Below are 19,572 nucleotides of genomic sequence, written 5' to 3'. Positions count from 1 at the left end.
AAGCATGATGCTACCACCCCCATGCTTTACAGTAGGGATCCCTCCAAAATTTCTAGATGGGAGACCTTGCAAAATAGCAGGGTGTACTTATACTTACTTTTACTTATTTTCTGTCTGTCTGTCTATTTTTGTAATGCCATTTGTTTTCTATATATAGTTTTGGAATTGCGCTGCTTAAAGTGACGACATGTTGGAGTAGCTCTGCTAGCTTGACTCAGATTTTTTTTTTAAGAGAACTTTAATTCCTCCATTTTTGAGACACACAACTGTAAAGCCGTCTAGGGAAGAACAGAGCAGATGTTACTTCATAAGGAAGCTTATGAATCTTCCATAAGTCTGTTGTGGAGAGAGAGATCTCTTCTTCCATCCTCTGCTGGGGTAACAGAATTAGAGCTAATGACTTAAAAAAAGCTCAACAAGCCAATTAAGAAGGTCAGCTCTGTTCTAGGAACCACTCTAGAACCTCTGGAGATTTTTTCATAAAATGAAGAGAAATTATGGACAACAGTGAGCATCCTCTTCAGAAGATTTTTCAACAACAACAGAGTGTCTTCAGTAAGAAGTTTCTAGAGATCCGGTGCAAGACAGAAGATCCTTCCTGCCTACAGCCAAGCCAGGTGGCTTATATACCTCATGTCCAATGGTGCTTACATTTTTACACAAAACATAGACCTTATATGTGTTCATTGAGAATTAGAGTATTTTTACATTTGTTGAGGCTGTTCAATAGCAGTTTATATCAAATATATTACACAGGTGAAAGAAATAGTTAATATGTATGTCAGCAAACTGTACTAAGTATAATCTATGTGGTTCCAAGACAATTTGTCATAGATAATCTGTGTGCCTCAGTCTTTTAAAATTTTATCGGTAAAAATGTATATTCTTTTATGTTGGCAAGCTGGTGTCAAAAGCAAAGGAAACAAAAAAATTGAGCCATGGTGGGGTTTTTTTTTTTTCTTTCATAAGCAGTTGGTTAGAGAGAAAACACAATTCATTTATTCAAGACTACAATAATTTTTTTAGCCCTTTAACCATAAAAATACAGATTATAAAACGGAACCACAATATTTTCTGTTGCATTTTTTTATTTGAGAAGAAATTACAGTTGTACAGAATTATTTTTCAGAGATATTAAATAATTATCTAAAGAGCTTTGGCACTGGACAGGGTTATTAATAGCGATTATACATATGAGAGATAAACATAGATTATCATTTAGTGAGTAAAAAGCATTGCACAAAAAGGTGAATGAATACAATTTAACATATGCTGCGTTATAAATAATAAAAGCACATCTATTGCAAAATTAACTATCTTCAGGTGCATCGTCTGTATTTTTACTCAAGAATATATAAAGTGATTCACACATGGGACAGGACCTCACAGATGTCTGCAGTCATTACTCATTAACACCTGTAAGGCAGACAGAATAACAATCAATGTATTTTTTTTATTTTACTGGACCGGTTTGTGCGTCATTTGACTTACCACAGTTATAGAGGACATTTATTTTATGGAGATCAAGCGCACTAGGTCCGTCTCGCTGGCCAATAGGAATGTAGGGGTCTGGTTTGGGAATGATCGTTGGTCCGCCGTCTTCAGAGAAGGCGTATCTGAATCAGAGGTGTAGAAAATTTAAGGATGCCCCTTTTTCCTCAAGAGCAAAGACTGTGCATTTACAGTGATTTGAAAAAGTATTTTCCCTTTGAAAATAGTTTTTTTCAGTCACACTTGATTCACACAGTGTCATAAAAAAGCACCTGAGTGAAAACAACAAATTGTTAATGAGAGTTTCATTTCTAAGTGTTTTCTAAAATTGATAAAATTTCTTCTAAGCTTGCACCCCCCTAGCTGAAAAAAATGCAACCAAGAGACTCATCACAGGGAGGATGAGTCTTTTACATCCCCCTGGAAAGGTTTCATCCCTCTCTTCTTCACAGGGTTATTTTAGTTCTGCAACATTGTGCAGGTTTTGAGCAGGAACTGACTATTCATGATATTGTTATGCAATCTCAATTGGATTTAGGTTTTGATGACACGTATTCAGAACTTTCAGTCTCTGTTTTTCTCTGTTTTATTTAAGCCATTTAGAGTCGAAGTGGCAAAGCAACCCCTTACCATCACACTATCACCACCATGCTTTTTCTATGTGGCTGTTTATAGATATAACTGACACACATCTTCCAAAAAGTTCCACCTCTTCCTTCTTAGTTTACAGAACATTTTCCCGAAAAGGTCTTTTAGATCAATTAGATGGTTGTTCTCTTTTCTTTTCTTTTTTTTGACAAACTTGACGATGATCTTTTCTTTATTTGTAGCAATATGTAGTTTGCAGTTTCTAACTCAACTCAGGCTAGTGAAGCCTGTAGTAATGGGGTGTACTGGTGCATTAGCTAGTTTTTTTCCTAGTATTGGTATTGGGCCGATATGTGCATGCATTCACTGATTCATTATTGGAAACCACAGCCATGCCTTAAGATTATGTGAAGCTTTATCTTAAGGCATTGTTTCTTTTTTTAAATTTAGATATGTGTAACATTTGTTATCATTGTGTTATTTCTATCATGCAAATGCAGGAAGAAAAAGCAATAATGGCTTCAAAAATCGGCCCAAAAAAAAAGATCAAGGATTGGTTGGACTGATGTCAAAATAATCTGCATTAGCTTTGGCCTACTGTGCTTTAGATGTTATTCTGTGTGCTTTTGTGATGTCCTTTATGTCTTTCAGAAGTGGTCTTGGAGTCATTTTAATTGGCTGGCCATGGTGGTCAGTGGTTTTCTCACTCGTTTTGGATTTAAAGTCTTTGTTTCCTATCCGTTCTGGTATTTTTCTATTAAATTATGTTTAAATTATGAGATTAAATTATGTTTTGATTTTAAAGTTCTGTTATAGTGCTCACCTCACATTGAACACATTCTGTTTTTGTGATTTCTACATCTTTAGGACCGGAAATAAAAAAAAAGACCTATGTATGGTTAGTGAAAGAAATTGTCGATGAGTGTTAATGAATTCACACAGGGCCGGGTTGGTTTAGGTAGATTTTCTATTCCTTCAATACTTAAATCCCCTTATTGAGAACTCCATTTTTTTACCTACTATACTCCTCTTTGACTGGCATTAGAATTTGTTTTAATATAAATGACAGAAAAAGAAATAAACGGAACAAATCTTTCTGGAGAGGAAACACATTTTCCCATCACTAAATCTGAAGCAGCAGCTTACCGTCCGTAATGCATGACCGAACTGTAGTCATATGGGCTGTTCAGATTGTTTGTCTCCTGTTTCCTGAAGTTATGCATTTGGGCTGTCAAACGCACAAAAAACAACATTAGTCATATTCTGTTGAAATGTACTTAAAATCCTTAGCAGTGGCCATTCATCCAAACCTGGCATGATGTTCTTCCACACGATGGTGACATAGTGGTCTCGGTCCGAGCGGGACTGCTCGTGCACGAAGCCAAGGGCATGCATGAACTCGTGAGCAGCAATCCCCGACCACATGCATCCAGGGGTCTGCAGTGACAGGGTTTGGCTTCCTCCAGTCTGCCCCAGGAACGACCAGCAGCTTGGGAGGGCACAGAGCAAATCTTATTGCATTTCTTTACAGAGGAACATCCATAAGTAAGGAGCCTGTCTCACCCGTATCTTGGCTGGATGTCAAGGAAGCTGGCCTCATGAGTGCGAGGAACAAATTTGATGCAGGTTCCAGAGGAAATCTCTTGCATTCCTGTTTCAATTGTGATTCTATCCATGTCATCTACAGATGAAAAACAGGACCATTTAGTTACAAAGCATGCCTATCTGTAAACCCCTTTAAATTGATCCATACCATATAGAGGAGAGACGATGTAGGGGACATAAACAAATCCATCAATTGATTTAGGCCACAGACAGGCACTCCCAGGGCAGTTTATAGCACTGCGCACGTATGAATAGGCAATATCTCCTTCTCTGAATGACAGTCCTCTAGGCGCTCGCAGCCCTAAGGTGTAACATTTAACAAAACTTACAGAGAGTAAGTCGACAAACTTCATTTCAATTTACATCCCACTTACTGCTGTTGACTTCAAGGATCTGATCCATCGCTGTCATTTGGTCTCGGTCTGTGATTTCATCTTGACATAAAGAAAGAGCAGTCTTTGTCATTTTTTGCAAACATATTATGAGACAAACAATATTACTGGCATGTTAATATGCATGTCAATAAATCTGAATATAACTGAAAGGTCACTTACTTGGGTTATTCAAAACTTAAAGTGAAACTAGGTATATCAATATTTCAAGTACTTATTTCTGTGAGTTTTCACAGTTATGGCTTATGACGTTGTAAAGAAACCAATATCCAGCGTCTCTGAACATTGCAATAGTACCACAGAGCAACGCAATGGTTTTTGATGCAGAGATGTTGTCATGAGGAAAACTGCTGACTTTAAAGCCCCCAACAGTCCCTGACACAGTGAGCCACAGAAGGCCACTGCTAAAAAAGGCCTTTCCTAGAGAGCCGTATGCCAGCATATTAATAGAAAGTCTAATAGAAGGAAGAAGTGCTGTAAAAACAGATTCTGATTTCATTTTTCAGCAGAACCTGGGACCTGCCCAAACCACCAAATATATCAATATCATATTGAGGAAGAGTAAAGATACTAGATTTGATGCAGAGCAGCTGCATATCTACTATCAACGCCATTTGGATGATCTTTACTCATAAACAGGAGCACAGGTTGACCACCTTTAGGCCAATTTACATTTATACACTAAATTATCCATAAGGAACCTAAGTCAGGTATTGAGTACATATACTGTAAAGTACCTTTAGTATATTTTTTGGTAGGCTGACATCGTCAGGTCTAATGTAATATTCAAATCTTCTAAGGAAATAAGATTTGTGTTTTCTCAACAGAAATAAAGTCTTGAAATATGTCACTGCAAGTGTAAAGTTTCTCTAGAACTTGTGAGTTATATAAGTTTCACTTCTTGAAATGAATGTTCAAGATGAATGAGCTCTGGTTATATTAATTGACAGAGGTGCAGCTGTATGTAAATACCTTCTTCATAGATCTCACCAGAGTATTTCCTCTTCAGCCTCAGCTTGCCCTCATGTACACCAGTTGAATTCTGTCAGTGAAGTTAGAATTTTTGTAAAAAACATATGAACTGCAGACGGTTCTCTGTTAAATGTTTCCTCCTGGTACTGACCTGAACTGGGAGCATATCCACAGGGATGAGGACACCCAACAAGACGCCCAGAAGCACAGTCATAGAGGCCATCGTTGCCTTTCAGTTGGCTTCAGATCCTTGCCTTCAAATGTCAGACTTCACTAATGTTACCACTTTCACAGAGTCTTTATACCCTCCTCTCCTCCACAGCTTTGTACTGATTGGGCCCAACTCCTGTGATGAATGCGTGACCCGAAAACCTCTTATCATCCAGGGGGTGTAATTTACTCAAGTCCACTACTGATCCGCAACAGGTGGTCCCTCTGCTGACCTTCATTATTCAGCACTTTCTGAAATGAGACACTTAGAGGTGTTTTGCTATCAAAGCAGCTGCTCTTAGAGGAATAGCTGTCCACCCAGTCCAGCAAGACCAGCAATTTGACTCTGACTTGACTGGTAACCAGTGATTTAGTGATATACGATCTGATGATAACAGTACAGGTAAACATATATAAACAGGATGATATCCCTCTTCAAATATTATAGCTATTTTTATCAAGGGGCAATTTGGAAGGGCAAACAATGTAGGACTGGTGTGTAGATGTGAAATCTGCAGGTCATGGTTATCATACCACCCAAAATTATCTAAAATAGGGCAAGGAGGCATTATTTTAGTATGGACTGGACTGTTATCTAATAAACCAAGTGAACTGGAGACGTTATTTTACATAAAGTAACTTATTGAATAACAATAATTAAGATGCAATCAAAATTTCTTGATTCATTAACAACTTTATTGCAGTAAGTACTACTTAAAAACAGGCAGAAAGTTTCAACTTATCTTTTTTTCTGTACAACAGGAAAGGTTTACGCCAATTCTGTCTCATGGCCCATCCAACATAAAGTCGCACGTCTCGTTTAAACAAACAGTTCGGATACACAAAAAACACAGGAAGCTTTATAGGGAGATTTTAGTAAGAGTTTTCTGCAGGGACATCAGCAGCAAGTCATCATTTCTGCTTTCAAAGGACTCCACCTCGACTCGGTTCAGGTGCTAATCATCAGTCATAGCTGCAGGAAGAAAGAAAAAGAAGCACTATTTCATTGAGGAGCTCGAAAATATAAGATAGTAATTCATTTTTTTTTTTTTTAGTACGAACCGCATCCATAGAGTCTGTTGATTTTCAGCTTGTCGATGTGACTGAGAGACGATGTTTGGCCGAGCTTAACGTTCCTTCCATTCTTTGGGACGATGGTTGGTTGCCCGCCCATTGAATAGGCATACCTGGACACATCAGTATACAGGTAAGTCTCAGTAAATGAGAATATGATTAAGGAGGCACTTTCTAGAGCATTTTAATTAATCAAGTGAAGTACAGTATATGCTATGTAGATTCATTGATCAGACAGATATTTCAAATATTTGTTGCTGTTTGTTTTGATCATTATGGCTTAAAGTTAATCAACACCAAAATGTCACTCATTTGAATAATTAAAAAGATTATTATGCATGAACTCCTTCTTTGTTTTCAAGAGGTGAACAGCCTGTTGAGGTGCCCAGGTGTTAAGGGAGCCCAGGTAGCTCTAATTGTTGGTTTGATGTTTCTCTTCACAGTATTCCATAGATCTTCTATGAGGTTCAGCTAAGGCCAGCTTGCAAGCACTGTGGCACCATAGTTATTTAACATGCTAATGGTACTTTTGGCTGTGAGAATAGGGTCCAAATCCTGCTGGAAAATGAACATCTTTCCATAAAGCTCATCACCAGAGTGAAGCATGAAGTGCAGTAAATTTCCTAATAGACAGCTGCACTGACTTTGGACTGTGGAAACTAACCATGGACCTCACCCAACCTAAATTTTATGCCTCTATTCTTTCAGACTCTTCATCTGAAAAGAAGGCTGTTTGACCATTGTGCAGCAGGTAATATACTTCTTACAGGGGCTCCACTTGAGGAGTGCCTGAACACAAGGAAGGTGAGCATGCCCTGGAAAAGTCTGTGTGTTGTGCATCTCCCAGAAACTCTTAAATGTGCTTTACTTGTGCACCAGACTTTCTATTAATATGATCAACATTTTGTAAAACATAATGCACCATTTTAATATAAAAAAATCCCTTTTATTGCTTTTATTGTATGTTCTAATTTCCTACGGATTTAAATAAAAAAGAATGTTGCATTTCCTTTGGCTGTAAAACACACAAACAGGACAATATTCCTATGATTGAAATGTGCCTTATAATAAACCTGGAAAATAATACTTACATCCCAAAGTGCATGATTGAGCTGTAGTCATATGGCAGGTCCAGACTGTCAGTTTTAAACTTCTCAAAGTTTCGCAGCCGATCTGTTGGAGGAAACAAACTAATTGAAGTACATCTTTTATATTTGTTGCATGGTGCAAAGCATTTTAAATATGTGTGTTAAAGGGGACCTCTCCAAATGTTCGGCCACATGATGGTGACATAATTGTCCCGATCAAAGCGGGACTGCTCATGCACAAAGCCTAAAGCGTGCATTAGTTCATGGGAAATCACTCCGATCTCCATACAATTCGGATTCTGGAGAGACAGGGTCTGTTTTCCACCACGAGAACCAAGGTAGGACCAACACCTTCATTTATTGGCACAAAAATAGAAAAGCATCAGCATTTCATATAACGGCATATATTTGGAACGAAAAAAAAACATTTATTAAAGCAATGGCTTTATTTATTTTTCTGACATGACTTACCCAGACTTTGGCTGGATGTCAATGTAATCTCTCTGGTGAGTCCGAGGAACAAAGCGGATGCAGGTACTGTCCTCTACATTGTCCATTCCCTCCTTTATCAGCTTTGTGTCAAGGGCGGCTGTATAATTATCCAGAGAATGTACAACTTACTAAAGGGGAATACGAATATTTAAAAAGCATTCAGTTTGAATAGGTTTACCAATCCCTTAACCTACAGTACTCATTTGAGAGCGTATAGGCAATGTAAACGTGTCCATCCACAGATTTGGACCAGAGGCAGCTACGGGCAAAGCAGATCTTGGAGCGCCTTCCAGTGGATACAGCAATGTCTCCCTCTCTGAGGGTGCTGGAGCCCTCTATGACACTGGAAGCTTATACGGGGATAGTTCAGGGCAGTTCAATACAAGTCTCAGTTTGTATTGCCAATTGCATGAAAATTGGTAAAAATTCTAATCAACTCACCATAAAGGTCATTGGTTTTTATGATTTTATCCATTGCAGTTCCATCTTTTTTTCCTGCAGGCTCTTTCATGGAGAGTTAATGTTAGCTGAGCTGTTCTTCCAAAAGCATTCACAAAATTATGATTTTATTTTTTTAGTAAAGAAGTTACCTTGTAAGCCAACAGGAACCCATCTGGGACTGAGTAAAAACTTCTGCAAGAACAAAACAAACATCAATCAGTCATAAGCAGATTTCTACACAGAATGCCATTCTCTCTCAGGTTCCTCTGCATGTTTACCTGAGCATTCACAGCTGAGAGACAGGCTGAGAGCGCACACAGCAAGATAATCTGCTCCATCTTTTCCTGGCAGATCTGTCTTCAGTGTTGCCATTTGACCCGTGCTTATGCCCAGTTTTATAGGCCGCTGTCCAGAGATAATACCTGTGATTATCCCAGGTAAATTACTGGGCTGCTGTTATTTGTTTGTCAGTGAGTTTAATCCCCTAATTAGTTTGACTTTTTTTTGCCCCCAAAAACAACATCTTCAAGAAGAGCATAATGCAAGGTCTTTCACTGTTTAATAACAGCTCGACTACAATTTAAATTAAACGGTCTAATGTTTGGCCCTGGATTGGTGCAATTTTAGGATTTAGCTAGTGTGTACGTTCACCAGGAGTACTGTTTTCTTTTTGACTGAGGCTAAGCTTGCTCATGGTCCACATGCTGTGTTGTGCAGCTGATTTCACATCATAACATATTCTTAACCACACAATCTATGCCTCTGAAACAGTACCTTTCTCTAATCACATGTGTCCTTCCATACAAACAGGATTACTTATTAGAGTTTGGGTTCATATTTATATTTTGAGAAGAAGATATGATCGTGTTATTCCCTACTTTAGAAAAACCTATCTAATTTGTTGGAAAAAAACAACACTTTTTTTTTATTTAGTGCCTTACTAAATCAGTCACAACCATTAAAACCTATTTTATCATTATTAATAATATTTTATATGTATTATTTTATTTCTAATATCTATTATTGTTGTATGTTATAGACACAAGCAAGAGATAAATTGTGGAATAAAACAGCTCACAGCATAATTTCCAACATTTCTTTTTTAAATAACAGATCAGTCTGTTTAGCTGAGCACCATATATTTACAGATATTAATTTCTTGCATACTCCTTCTATTATCAGATGATAGACTGCACTGTGCTTTGTTGGATTTTCAATGCTTTTGATTTTGGTTTTATACTCTTACACTCTATATCCCTACCCCTGACCTACCACTGTGCTCCTTGGTCTTATTTATGCTGTTTGTTCGCTTATGTTTTTCTAACTGACTTCTGAGCATTTAAAATAAAATCAGCAAGAATGATACTGACACACTGCAGGAATCTATTTTATTTTATTTTTTTAAAAACAAGATTTTGCACTGGATATATTATATTATGTTATATATTGGCTTATGCAAATACAGTGAGGAGCAACAGTTTAATTTCCCTTCAGAAAAACTTTGCAGGGATTCTAATGCTATTTTAGTTTTTAAGGGTTTTTAATAAATTCAAATACATTTCATTTTGTGTATAAATAAACAATACATTCTGCTAGATATTAATGGATATAGTTGATACTTTCATAACCTAAAGAATAGGGCGCAAAATAACAAAAATAAATAAATAAAAATACTGCTAAAATTACTTTAAAATAATTTAAACATATGTATTCATTTTTATTGTATTCTATCCTTTCATACCGGCATTGCATTTAATGAACAGGGGATGACAATGTGAATTTTAGGTCTTTACCTGCTGATGTAATGCAAGCTGATAAAGAGGGAAAAAATGTTGCAATGTGAAAGATCAAAAATAAAGTATGTAATTTAAAAAGTAATTTATGTTTAAAAGTTTTTATTTTGAATACAGTCTGGAATCTCAGACCTTCTTCCTCATACCAATCACTTTTTTCCATCCAACTGAAAAATGATTGAAATTATATTGTAAGGAGACCCAGTATAACTTAATTTTAGTAAAATCTATTTATATTTTATACAATTCGTGTATATCTATTTTCTATACCTTTTTTAATAATGCTTATGTCAAGCATGATGCCTTTATCCACAAGGTATATGGTTAAATTCTTCAACTAAAGTGTCAGGCCGGTATCAGCTAATATGCTGCCTGAGCCCATACATCAGTATAATATATATATATTGGTGCATTTCATGTTGCAAACTCCATGAAATTAAGTGGTGCTCTTGGTCGGACACCTGGAGTCTCCTATCTTACCTAAAACACGAGATGCAAGAAAATTCATTACTAAATGGGAAAAGAAAAGAAACGATCGCCCGAACAGGGACTTGAACCCTGGACCCTCAGATTAAAAGTCTGATGCTCTACCGGCTGAGCTATCCGGGCTCTGAATAAGCTACTTCGGCAATTGGTTTTAAAAAGTAAAGTGACGTATCGGCTACGTGTACCACGTGATTACTTGTCTGTTTTTTTCGTCTAACGGGCTCCGCCCTTCTCCATTCACCCGTTGAAAGTTGACCAATGTCGCACCAGCTCACAATGGACCGAGCCTATCGACGGCCGAGCTCACAATGGAACTCCGCCAATCACCGCCACGATATACGGAACCAATCAACGTCCGAGCTCACAATGGACCTCGGCCTATCGCCATCACGATTTACGAGCCAATCAATGTATGAGCTCACAATGGAAGTCGGCCAATCAAGGTGAAGCATAACTTGTTAAAAAAAATAATAAGAGTAAAAACAGGTTGGCGATCTTATTATAAAACTTTCCTCTCGGTGACCAACTTGTTTTCATGGATCCGTTTTCTCTGCTGGCCTAAAAATACAACAAAAAGTATATATTTATATTGTTTCTTATTTCCTTCCATTCAAACAAACTTAATTTCCTCTTTTGTTCACATTAGCTAAAACTAATATACCATAGATTGAATAAATTAATGGTATTATAATGTCACGTTTTTCCTATTTATTACACATTAGCTAAAAATAATATACCATAGATAAAGTAAATTAATGGTATTATGATGTCATGTTCTGTTAGCAAACTGACACATTTGGGAAGGTTAAGGTTTACAATACAGTAACTTTTTAATTCAAAATGTCAGTAGAAATTTTAAATGCTTTCATTTCATAGCAATTGTTAACTCTATAAAGTGCATTAATAATTTATTATGTTTGATTCTCCTCTTTTTTTAATGTTGTCTTCAGATGAGCACCAAGCCTAAGAGCCATGAATGTATGGGACATGGGGAATGGATGGCAAGGCTCAGGGTATATGCATCTGACCTCTTCATCTGCTGTGAGGAGCCCTAGCATTGCTTCATCCTACGGGACCCCAGCATACAGCTGCGAGACAGTTTCATCTGTAAATAGTAATACAACAGTTTTTCTTCATGAAAGTAAAGACTTATAGGTCCAATTATTGAGATATATTTATGCAGATTGCCAAATCTCTTGTGTTGTTTTCATGGGGAGCCCAGAATGTCCCTGTTACAGTCAGCAGCAGCCAGGGATGCAGCTAATTTCTGGTTGCCAAGTGAAATGAGGAAAACCATCCCTGTACAGGATCAAAGATGGATTTCAAATACCCTCTTTCGCTCTGGCAAACTGCGACCAGATTTGATGCTTGTCCCCATTATGCCATACCCCATTCAGCACCGATGCATGTTTACAGTCTACCAGCTAACACTGTGGGACAGGCAAAATTAAAAAGAAAGCAGTTATTTTCCGATGCTAAATATCCATCACAACAGCGGCAGCTTCTCCCTGCTCCTCCCAAAAGGTCTTAACTAACGGAGAGAGTTGCTCAAGGTGGCCTCACAGGGTCATGTTATCCCCACGGCTCTACAGGAACAGAGTTTTTGGACATTCTCTGTCACTCTTCCACATGTTTTTGCTGCAGTCCTGTTCTGGGCCCTCCTCTGGCCCCTGCTCCAGCTCTAGGATCATCCTCCACTCATCCTAAGAGAGCACCCCGAAAACTGAACCGCAAAGTTTTGCATAACATCTGCATTTTATTGCAATTATTGAAACACAGCCAATATAGAGGGCAAATATACTGTCTGTCTAGTGAGAATCTAACTAAAGAGCAATGGTTGGAACAAATAAAAAAGAAAATATAAGTGTGTTCATTTTAATAGCATTTAGACTTTTTTTTTTTTTTTTACTTGTACATAGTTAGTGCTGTTTCAGAGCTGACAATCTTTTAATTTGTTTCACATAGAGTTATTTATTTAGTTTGGGTTATTTTTATTGAGTTTTTTTTTTTCTTTCACTGTTGGAAAATAAATATTTGGTTCTTTAAAAAAAATAAGGTGCATTGCCTTCTACCTTCTATCATGCAATTCACTATGAAAGTGCTCTAGGAAATATACATACTTAAAAAAAAAATCCATACTTTCAGCTGATAATTTTCTGTGAAAAATAAAAATGAACACTGTATATGATTAATAATATTAAAGTGTACCGTGTATAGGTACTGTACAGTATGATTGGAATTTTTTTTTTTATATATCACTGAAACAGAAGAAAGTATTTTAATATTTTAATTAATAACATTTTAATGGGTTAGCTGTTTTAGCAAATACAATGTGCCATGTTGTAATATAAAATACGAGACCATTTCCACTAAATTACATTTGCAATTTTTATTAAGACAACAGGAATTACTTTCTTGAATTTTACTTTGGGAACATTTTTCACTCAAACATAACTTTGCATCTGCTGGGATCGAACCCGCAACCCTGAAGTCGCCCCCCCCCTTCAAGAAGACTGTTTTGAAATCGTTTCCCATTCATTTTCTACGGATGTAGTGCTGTATATGACCACTACGTCACGTGGCGCTGTTTCATCTAAGACTGACCTGCCGGGTATTCTGCTTCTACTCAGCTGCGGAAAAAATGTCAGCGTTGTCTGACCTCACAGTTTTTGAACAGGAGGAAACATCTGTAGGTTCACCTGCAAAACTGAGGGTCAAGTTTCTTGAGGATGAGAAACGCATTCGCTTTTCTCTTCTAGGTGGAGATTAAAGAGCTGCAGCGTGCTGTCAATGAAGCCAAACAGAAACTTGGGGAGATGCGGAGGGAGAGGTTGTGTGTCGAAGAGGAGACCGCTCGCTGGTACTAACTTTTCACACACTTTTAAGATGTCTAGGACTAAATAGTTGTGGCTATTTAGTGTGCTATCTCCCCGATCGACGTCACTCCACATGCATTGAACGTTGCACGCGATTGATCCGAATCGAAACGTCAGACGATCCGCCATATTAGTGGTGGCAAAATATTTGTATTGTTTTTTAATTAAGAAAAGTGAGAGAGAAAAGTCATAATTCTGACTTTAATCTCAGACTTTTGACTTTAATCTCTGACATTAAGTCAGAATTCTGAGAAAAAAAGTCAGAATTCTGGGATTAAAGTCAACATTCTGAGAAAAAAAAAATCTGAATTCTAACAAAAAAAGTCAGTATTCTGAATTGTTTTTCCCCCCTCAGAATTCGGACCTCTTTTCTTAGAATTCTGACCTTTTTCCCAAATTAAACTGATATAAAATTTAAAAATCAGTTAACTTTTTTTTTTTCAATGGCCCTAATCGTCTTTTGTAAAGTTCACATTTGACTTGTAGTGATTAATCTTTTAACAACTCAGGGGTGTATTTTTATTTTCTGAGGGCATAAAAGAAAACATATATTTTGAAAAACAATGTGCTTGGTCGTGTCTATGGAGGACCAACTCTGCCATATTTAAAAAATAAATACAGAAATAAATAAATGCTCAATAAATATATAAGCATACAATTAATTGCCAACAAAAATACAATAAACAAATAAATGTAAGTAGAAATTAAATTATACAGTGAGACATAAATGTATATAACTCTTTTAATTAGCTTCTTAATTTATTTGCCTTTGTAATATTTACCTTATTTATTTTTTTGTCCTTTATAATCTTCATCTTTATTGTTTAATTACTTATATTTTTAAGTATTTATTTATGTGCATGTTATATTTTTGTCTGTTTTATTCTTCCTTTGTATTTTTTTACCTTAGTTATTTCTTCGCCGCTGTTTATTTCTGTCTCCCCTTTTTACATTTCTTCCTGCCCTTTTTACATTTCTGTATGCATTTCTGTCTCATAATGCAAATAAGGAGGGGGTGTGTCCTAGAGAGTCAACTTCTCCTCACTGGTTGGCGGTCCATCTTCTTAACACACAGAGCTCAGAGTACTAAGTTAAATGTTCTCTTGTCTGTTGCTGTTGTTCAATAAAAGTACGTTTTAAGATCATTTGAGGCGAGAACATTATACTTTTAAGCATCGCCATATGGCCAATTCACAGATTTAATGCGTAATTTAAAAGAAAATGTTCCGAACTTGAGAGGAACGTGGCAACCAGCTCTGAAGCTGACGGCAGCCAGGTCGAACCGCAGCCCGTCTGCAGTGGCCCTCTCTCGGCATAGCTCTGTGAGTTAAGAAGATGGACCGCCAACCAGTGAGGAGAAGTTGACCCTCTAGGACACCCCCCCTCCTCATTTGCATAATGAGACAGAATGCATACAGAAATGTAAAAAGGGCAGGCAGAAATGTAAAAAGGGAAGGCAGAAATGTAAAAAGGGAAGGCAAAAATGTAAAAATGGCAGGCAGAAATAAAAAAATATATATATAAAGGACAAAAAAAATAAATAAGGTAAATATTACAAAAGCAAATAAATAAAAAAGCTAATTAAAAGAGTTATATACATTTATGTCTCACTGTATAATTTAATTTCTACTTACATTTATTTGTTTATAATATTTTTGTTAGCAATTAATTGTATGCTTTTATATTTATTGAGCATTTATTTATTTCTGTATTTATTTTTAAATATGGCAGAGTTGGTCCTCCATACGTGTCAACCATTTTCATAATAATAATAATAATAATAAAAATTATGAATTACCATCTAATGTTTGCATGTAGAAATTTTGTAGGATTTATTTGAGCACTGAACTGCCAACCAATGACTGCAGTTCTTCACTGTAAATATTTTTCATTTTAGATATTTTTTTAACATAGTGTTGTAGATCAACATCATTTGGATGAATTTCAACATAAGGGTGTCTGAAGTACTCAAATTACTCTATAAGTTCAATTGGCTTATTAGACACAAAAAATATGATTAAATATTTTCCATTGGCTAAATTGCAAGGCACCTAAATTTATCTACCATCATCTTTCAAACGGTACATAACCCCTAAATTTTATTTGCTTGCAGTTATTTTATAAATCAGTCGGTTTTCTAGTTTTCCACAACCTATATTTGGAGGGAAAGTTAAAGAAGACTTACCTGAAAGCACAATAAAACTTTTACCAAAGTTTTTGAAACCAATAACTTTAAATGCTTAACATCATCAGAAAGAAACTGTTAAAATATGCCTGTAGCACAACACAATGATGAAAACTGAATTAAACACAATATAGGTTAAAACTCAAGATAACAGAATGTTTATTGGTAGAAATTAGTATTTATTCTATAAATGTTTTTTTGTTTTTTTAGGAAACAAATATCTTAAATTTTAATCTTTTAACCTCCATATTTCAATGTGTGCATTTGGCACAAGTTTAAAACAGAACCTTATAGATTTTGTTGTTATGAGGCAACGGTAATGCTAGTAGTGTATGCATTTTACAAAAAAAAAATATATATATTTTGGTATAGGAAATTATTTTGTTACAATCCTTAAAAACAAAGTTAGTTTATTTAAAACTAAGAACATCTGGGCTAAAACAACTAGCATGACTCTGTTATTGCCATCAGTTTCCTAAGCATGAAAATAAAGTAAAACAAACATGCTGCTCACAAATTATAAGGTTTCAGTTATTTTACATCTCAGATTTGATTGAATTAGGGATTACACAGATCTCCAGTTGGTTTTAAAATCTGGTCTCATTTACAGTAAGAGAGAAAATGAGATAAAATTGGCGCTCATGATGGAAAATGGAGAAATCCTTGACGCCTTACATGAACTAGGCAATCTTCTGCAAGAGGAAAAACATCTCTCAGAACGGCTGGATGAAGAGGCTGACTCGCACAGGTAACTGGAAGGGCTGTTTGCTGAAAGAAAAAACCTCATGTAAACTACGTGACACTATAATTTGACCTCTTTCAAGAAATCAAATGAGCATTTTGGAGGAGCAGATGAAAAGTGCCTCTAGTACGGCCCAAAGTCTTGCTGCTGAAATCCAGCGGGTGAAAGAGCGTTTGGCAAAGCCAAAGGCTTGTGGTGGTGCAGGTATGGAGCATTTTCAGCTTGTTTGTATCCTGCCAATATATAAATATAAAGACTGTCTTCTTTTGTTTGCAGCACAAGCTTCAATTATTGTCCCAGCCAGTAAAGCAAAAAGAAAACCAAGAAAAAAGTAATTTGATGTTTCCAGGGCAAGTTATTCTGTAATAATTGGTGTTTTGAGTCTACATGTATTATCATTATTATTACTTTTTTGTTTGTTTTAAACCAATAAAATCATTTTTTTCCACCAAAGCTACTGTGGTTTGATTCCACCTTCATTTGCATGTCTTGCAACATGCAATGAGTTGTTTGCATGTGGTCTAGCTCTCCAAAGATTTAGGAGAAAGTCTAAGAAAAAAAAAAGAAGGAAAAGACACCTTTTCATTAATGACTTATTTTTAACAGCTGAAAAATCTGTTTTACTGGTTTAAGAGAAGCATTATAGACTGCGACAAAAAATATTCACAACCCTTAATGTTGTGTTAAGACCGCATGTGTGTTTTCGTTTATTTGTCATTTTTACAAATGACAATTTTAAATGCACAAACCTGTACTAAAGAAGCAATAACCATTCTGTCAATTTGCTGAGTTGTTTTTATGTCAGTGGGGTGTCAGCTTCATGAAAAGCTGTATGCATCAAAATTTCGTTTTGTATACACTCTATACAAAATGACAAAATTTGTCTGAGTCTTAAGTCTAAATCTATATACTACACTAGTATATATTCAACTCAAGTAAAGAGTAAAATAGTATTTGGTAAAAAGGCTATTCAAGTACTAAATACCTCTTGAATCCTCACATCCTATTTACTAAAATATGTTTAAAATGAGATGATTACAAAATAACTCCCTACAGAAGAAATGTTTCTGCAAATAGTAACTTTTTAAAAGTAAAGTTTGTAAAATTAGCCCTCACTGTCAGGGCCAGATTAGCAGCCCCAGAGGTCCCTGGGCGTTGTGGCTCACAGGCCCCCCATTCCTGCACCTAACATTATTTATATATATTTGTTGTGTGTGTGTGTCACTGTCTGTTGGTCAAAAACTCAAGAATACCCTTTCCAGTATGAGAAACCAATCTCCCATCTCACTCAAATCAAAATAATACAATAAAATAAATCATCAAGACTAAGCGAGCAAGACTAAAGATTATAAAAATAAAGTGTTCACTGAAATTTACCCAAGCAGAAAGCACGCTGCTACTTCTTCTCAAATGGGAGTCAAAATATAGCAATGCCATCACGCAACACAGCTGAAAACAGTTCACATAAAAAGAGTCAACATGTGAACCAGACCACATCCCATTCAGCAGAAAACAATTACAGCACCACAACCCTCTGTGTCACACCACAATCCCTTGCAAGACACATGCTATACATACAGCATATCAAATTAGTAAAATAAACTTATAACAGAAAGCACAATGGCTCCTTACCTTTAGAGTTCTTCTTTCTGGTCTTTGTAAAGTAAAGTCCAGACCTCTCACCAGTTCAGACTCAGTTGCCATCAAGGACAATGCGTTTTAATTCGTTTTAGCTGTGAAAAGTTCCTCTCTCCTTCACAATCGGATGCAGGTAGTGCAAGAAAAAGTTGAAGAGCAACAAAAATGTCAGGAACGGTAGACTGTTGTCCATTTTTCAGCAAAATCTGCAATAGATTAACAGGTGTGTTATCTTTCACACTACTCACAAAAGACCTAAATTGGATCAGCACATCCGATACAGTATTTTCCAATTCAGTTGGCTATGAAGATGAGGAAAAAACTGGCCCGTTTGGAGAGATCAGTGTTTTAACAGTCTATGTCGAATAGGAGACCAGAACGACCCTTAATGTCCGTATGTATCCAGGTGTTTCTCCTGTTCTGACAGCAAGCTTTCAATAATGACAAATGTCTCAACTTGGAACTTTTTACTCCCACTGAGAACAACTTCATTGTCACCTGTTTCATCATCAAAGATTATTCTTTTACTCACGCGGTGGGTCTCAGAATGGTAGGTTGGGTCTCACCTGTAATAGCCTGGGCTTTTTTTTAAATCAGTAAAGCGCCCTTTTAGTGATGCAATTTAACTATGCAGTGACTACAAAAAGGTGCACTGCAGTCATCAGGTCCATCTCTCTCTTGTGCAAGCCATTGCTCACTAGTATCACCCTTTTAAGCAGAGTACTCCAAAATAAACATCTTAAACCTACTCACTGGGGCTCAATTAGATTCGTAAGGTGATTGGCAGGGGTAAATCACTAAAGCCAGGCATATACTCTATGATTTTTTGCACCGATTCTCTAGTCGTGCGAAGATTTTTCGATCGAGCTGACTTTCAGCCTGAACGTGCATCTTGTAGTGTAGAGGGGGCAACGAGGGGCGATTAATCTCTCACCCCCACCTTCCGATGAGGAATCATAAGGTCGAGAGAAAATCTAACATGTTTGAAATTCAGTCGGCCATCATAAGGTGGTTGTGGGGAAATCGCTCAGTGCGCAAACAAGGATTCTTCCTCTCAGACGAAAAACATGGAAGCATGGCAGGGGTGCAACTGAAATTTTGTTTTTCTGTAAAATTGACAGACAGTAGTAGCCACATTGCTCAGCCATGTCTTTGTCCAAATACGTTGTCGCCTTTTCTTTTCAGGGCTTTCAACACACAAAATTGCACAAATTGCTAAGTCAGCGTGTTTCCTTCTATCTTCATATTTAACAGAAGTAATTGACACTTCCGTCTTTTTCCTCTTCTACTCGTTTGGCTTCCGGATTGTTCAATAGTATGAGTAGCGCCATCTCACTGCGGAGCCGAGTCCGACATGGTTTTTAGACATGTATAGATCACATCAGAGCGTCGGGCCACACAGTGTGAGAGGAGGAATCTTGAGCTGTGAACTTTTAAACCCTGTGGTTTTGTTGTACAGTGTGAGCTGTAGCTGTGCTACGATTGAAAAAATCGTACAG

The 19,572-nt window shown here is 36.7% G+C and overlaps 2 protein-coding genes and 1 non-coding gene across 4 annotated transcripts; all 3 read right to left on the bottom strand.

Annotated features, from left to right (window-relative positions):
• Positions 1-1,070: 1,070 nt before the first annotated feature.
• LOC119783869 (high choriolytic enzyme 2) lies at positions 1,071-5,358 on the bottom strand. Of its 2 annotated transcripts, none has more exons than XM_038285571.1 (9): positions 5,200-5,358; positions 5,049-5,118; positions 4,059-4,118; positions 3,833-3,985; positions 3,643-3,760; positions 3,390-3,568; positions 3,226-3,307; positions 1,492-1,616; positions 1,071-1,416 (listed from the first exon to the last, which is right to left on the bottom strand). In XM_038285571.1, exons 1-9 carry the CDS (start codon positions 5,269-5,271, stop codon positions 1,403-1,405), a joined length of 873 nt encoding a protein of 290 aa, XP_038141499.1. In that variant the 5' UTR covers positions 5,272-5,358; the 3' UTR covers positions 1,071-1,402. The 2 variants fall into 2 exon arrangements, with proteins under 2 accessions (XP_038141499.1, XP_038141500.1); XM_038285572.1 differs by having other exon boundaries at positions 5,067-5,118.
• A 574-nt stretch (positions 5,359-5,932) lies between these two features.
• On the bottom strand, positions 5,933-8,749 carry LOC119783870 (high choriolytic enzyme 1). The gene is made up of 9 exons (XM_038285574.1): positions 8,632-8,749; positions 8,503-8,545; positions 8,354-8,416; positions 8,107-8,262; positions 7,892-8,009; positions 7,593-7,771; positions 7,424-7,505; positions 6,321-6,445; positions 5,933-6,231 (listed from the first exon to the last, which is right to left on the bottom strand). The coding sequence occupies exons 1-9, from the start codon at positions 8,689-8,691 to the stop codon at positions 6,215-6,217; spliced, it is 843 nt and encodes a 280-aa protein (XP_038141502.1). The 5' UTR covers positions 8,692-8,749; the 3' UTR covers positions 5,933-6,214.
• A 1,933-nt stretch (positions 8,750-10,682) lies between these two features.
• Positions 10,683-10,755, bottom strand: trnak-uuu. Its single transcript has one exon. It is a non-coding gene; the product is annotated as a tRNA-Lys (tRNA).
• Positions 10,756-19,572: the final 8,817 nt, after the last annotated feature.

Source organism: Cyprinodon tularosa, unplaced genomic scaffold (genome assembly GCF_016077235.1).
Source record: "Cyprinodon tularosa strain WSP-4 unplaced genomic scaffold, ASM1607723v1 ctg212, whole genome shotgun sequence".
In the NCBI taxonomy this organism is placed as follows: Eukaryota; Metazoa; Chordata; class Actinopteri; order Cyprinodontiformes; family Cyprinodontidae; genus Cyprinodon; species Cyprinodon tularosa.
The sequence above is the reverse complement of the archived record's forward strand: the minus strand, read 5'-3'. Positions and strand labels throughout refer to the sequence as shown.

Coding starts and splice junctions, on each gene's coding strand:
- LOC119783870 (XM_038285574.1), bottom strand. CDS start 8,691: ATGGAGCAGATTATCTTGCTGTGTGCGCTCTCAGCCTGTCTCTCAGCT. Junction 8,417..8,502: donor GGTTCCTGTTGGCTTACAAG/GTAACTTCTTTA, acceptor TCTCCATGAAAG/AGCCTGCAGGAAAAAAAGAT. Junction 7,772..7,891: donor GACATCCAGCCAAAGTCTGG/GTAAGTCATGTC, acceptor CAATAAATGAAG/GTGTTGGTCCTACCTTGGTT.
- LOC119783869 (XM_038285571.1), bottom strand. CDS start 5,271: ATGGCCTCTATGACTGTGCTTCTGGGCGTCTTGTTGGGTGTCCTCATC. Junction 3,308..3,389: donor GTGGAAGAACATCATGCCAG/GTTTGGATGAAT, acceptor TGCGTTTGACAG/CCCAAATGCATAACTTCAGG. Junction 1,617..3,225: donor TCGGTCATGCATTACGGACG/GTAAGCTGCTGC, acceptor CCTCTGATTCAG/ATACGCCTTCTCTGAAGACG.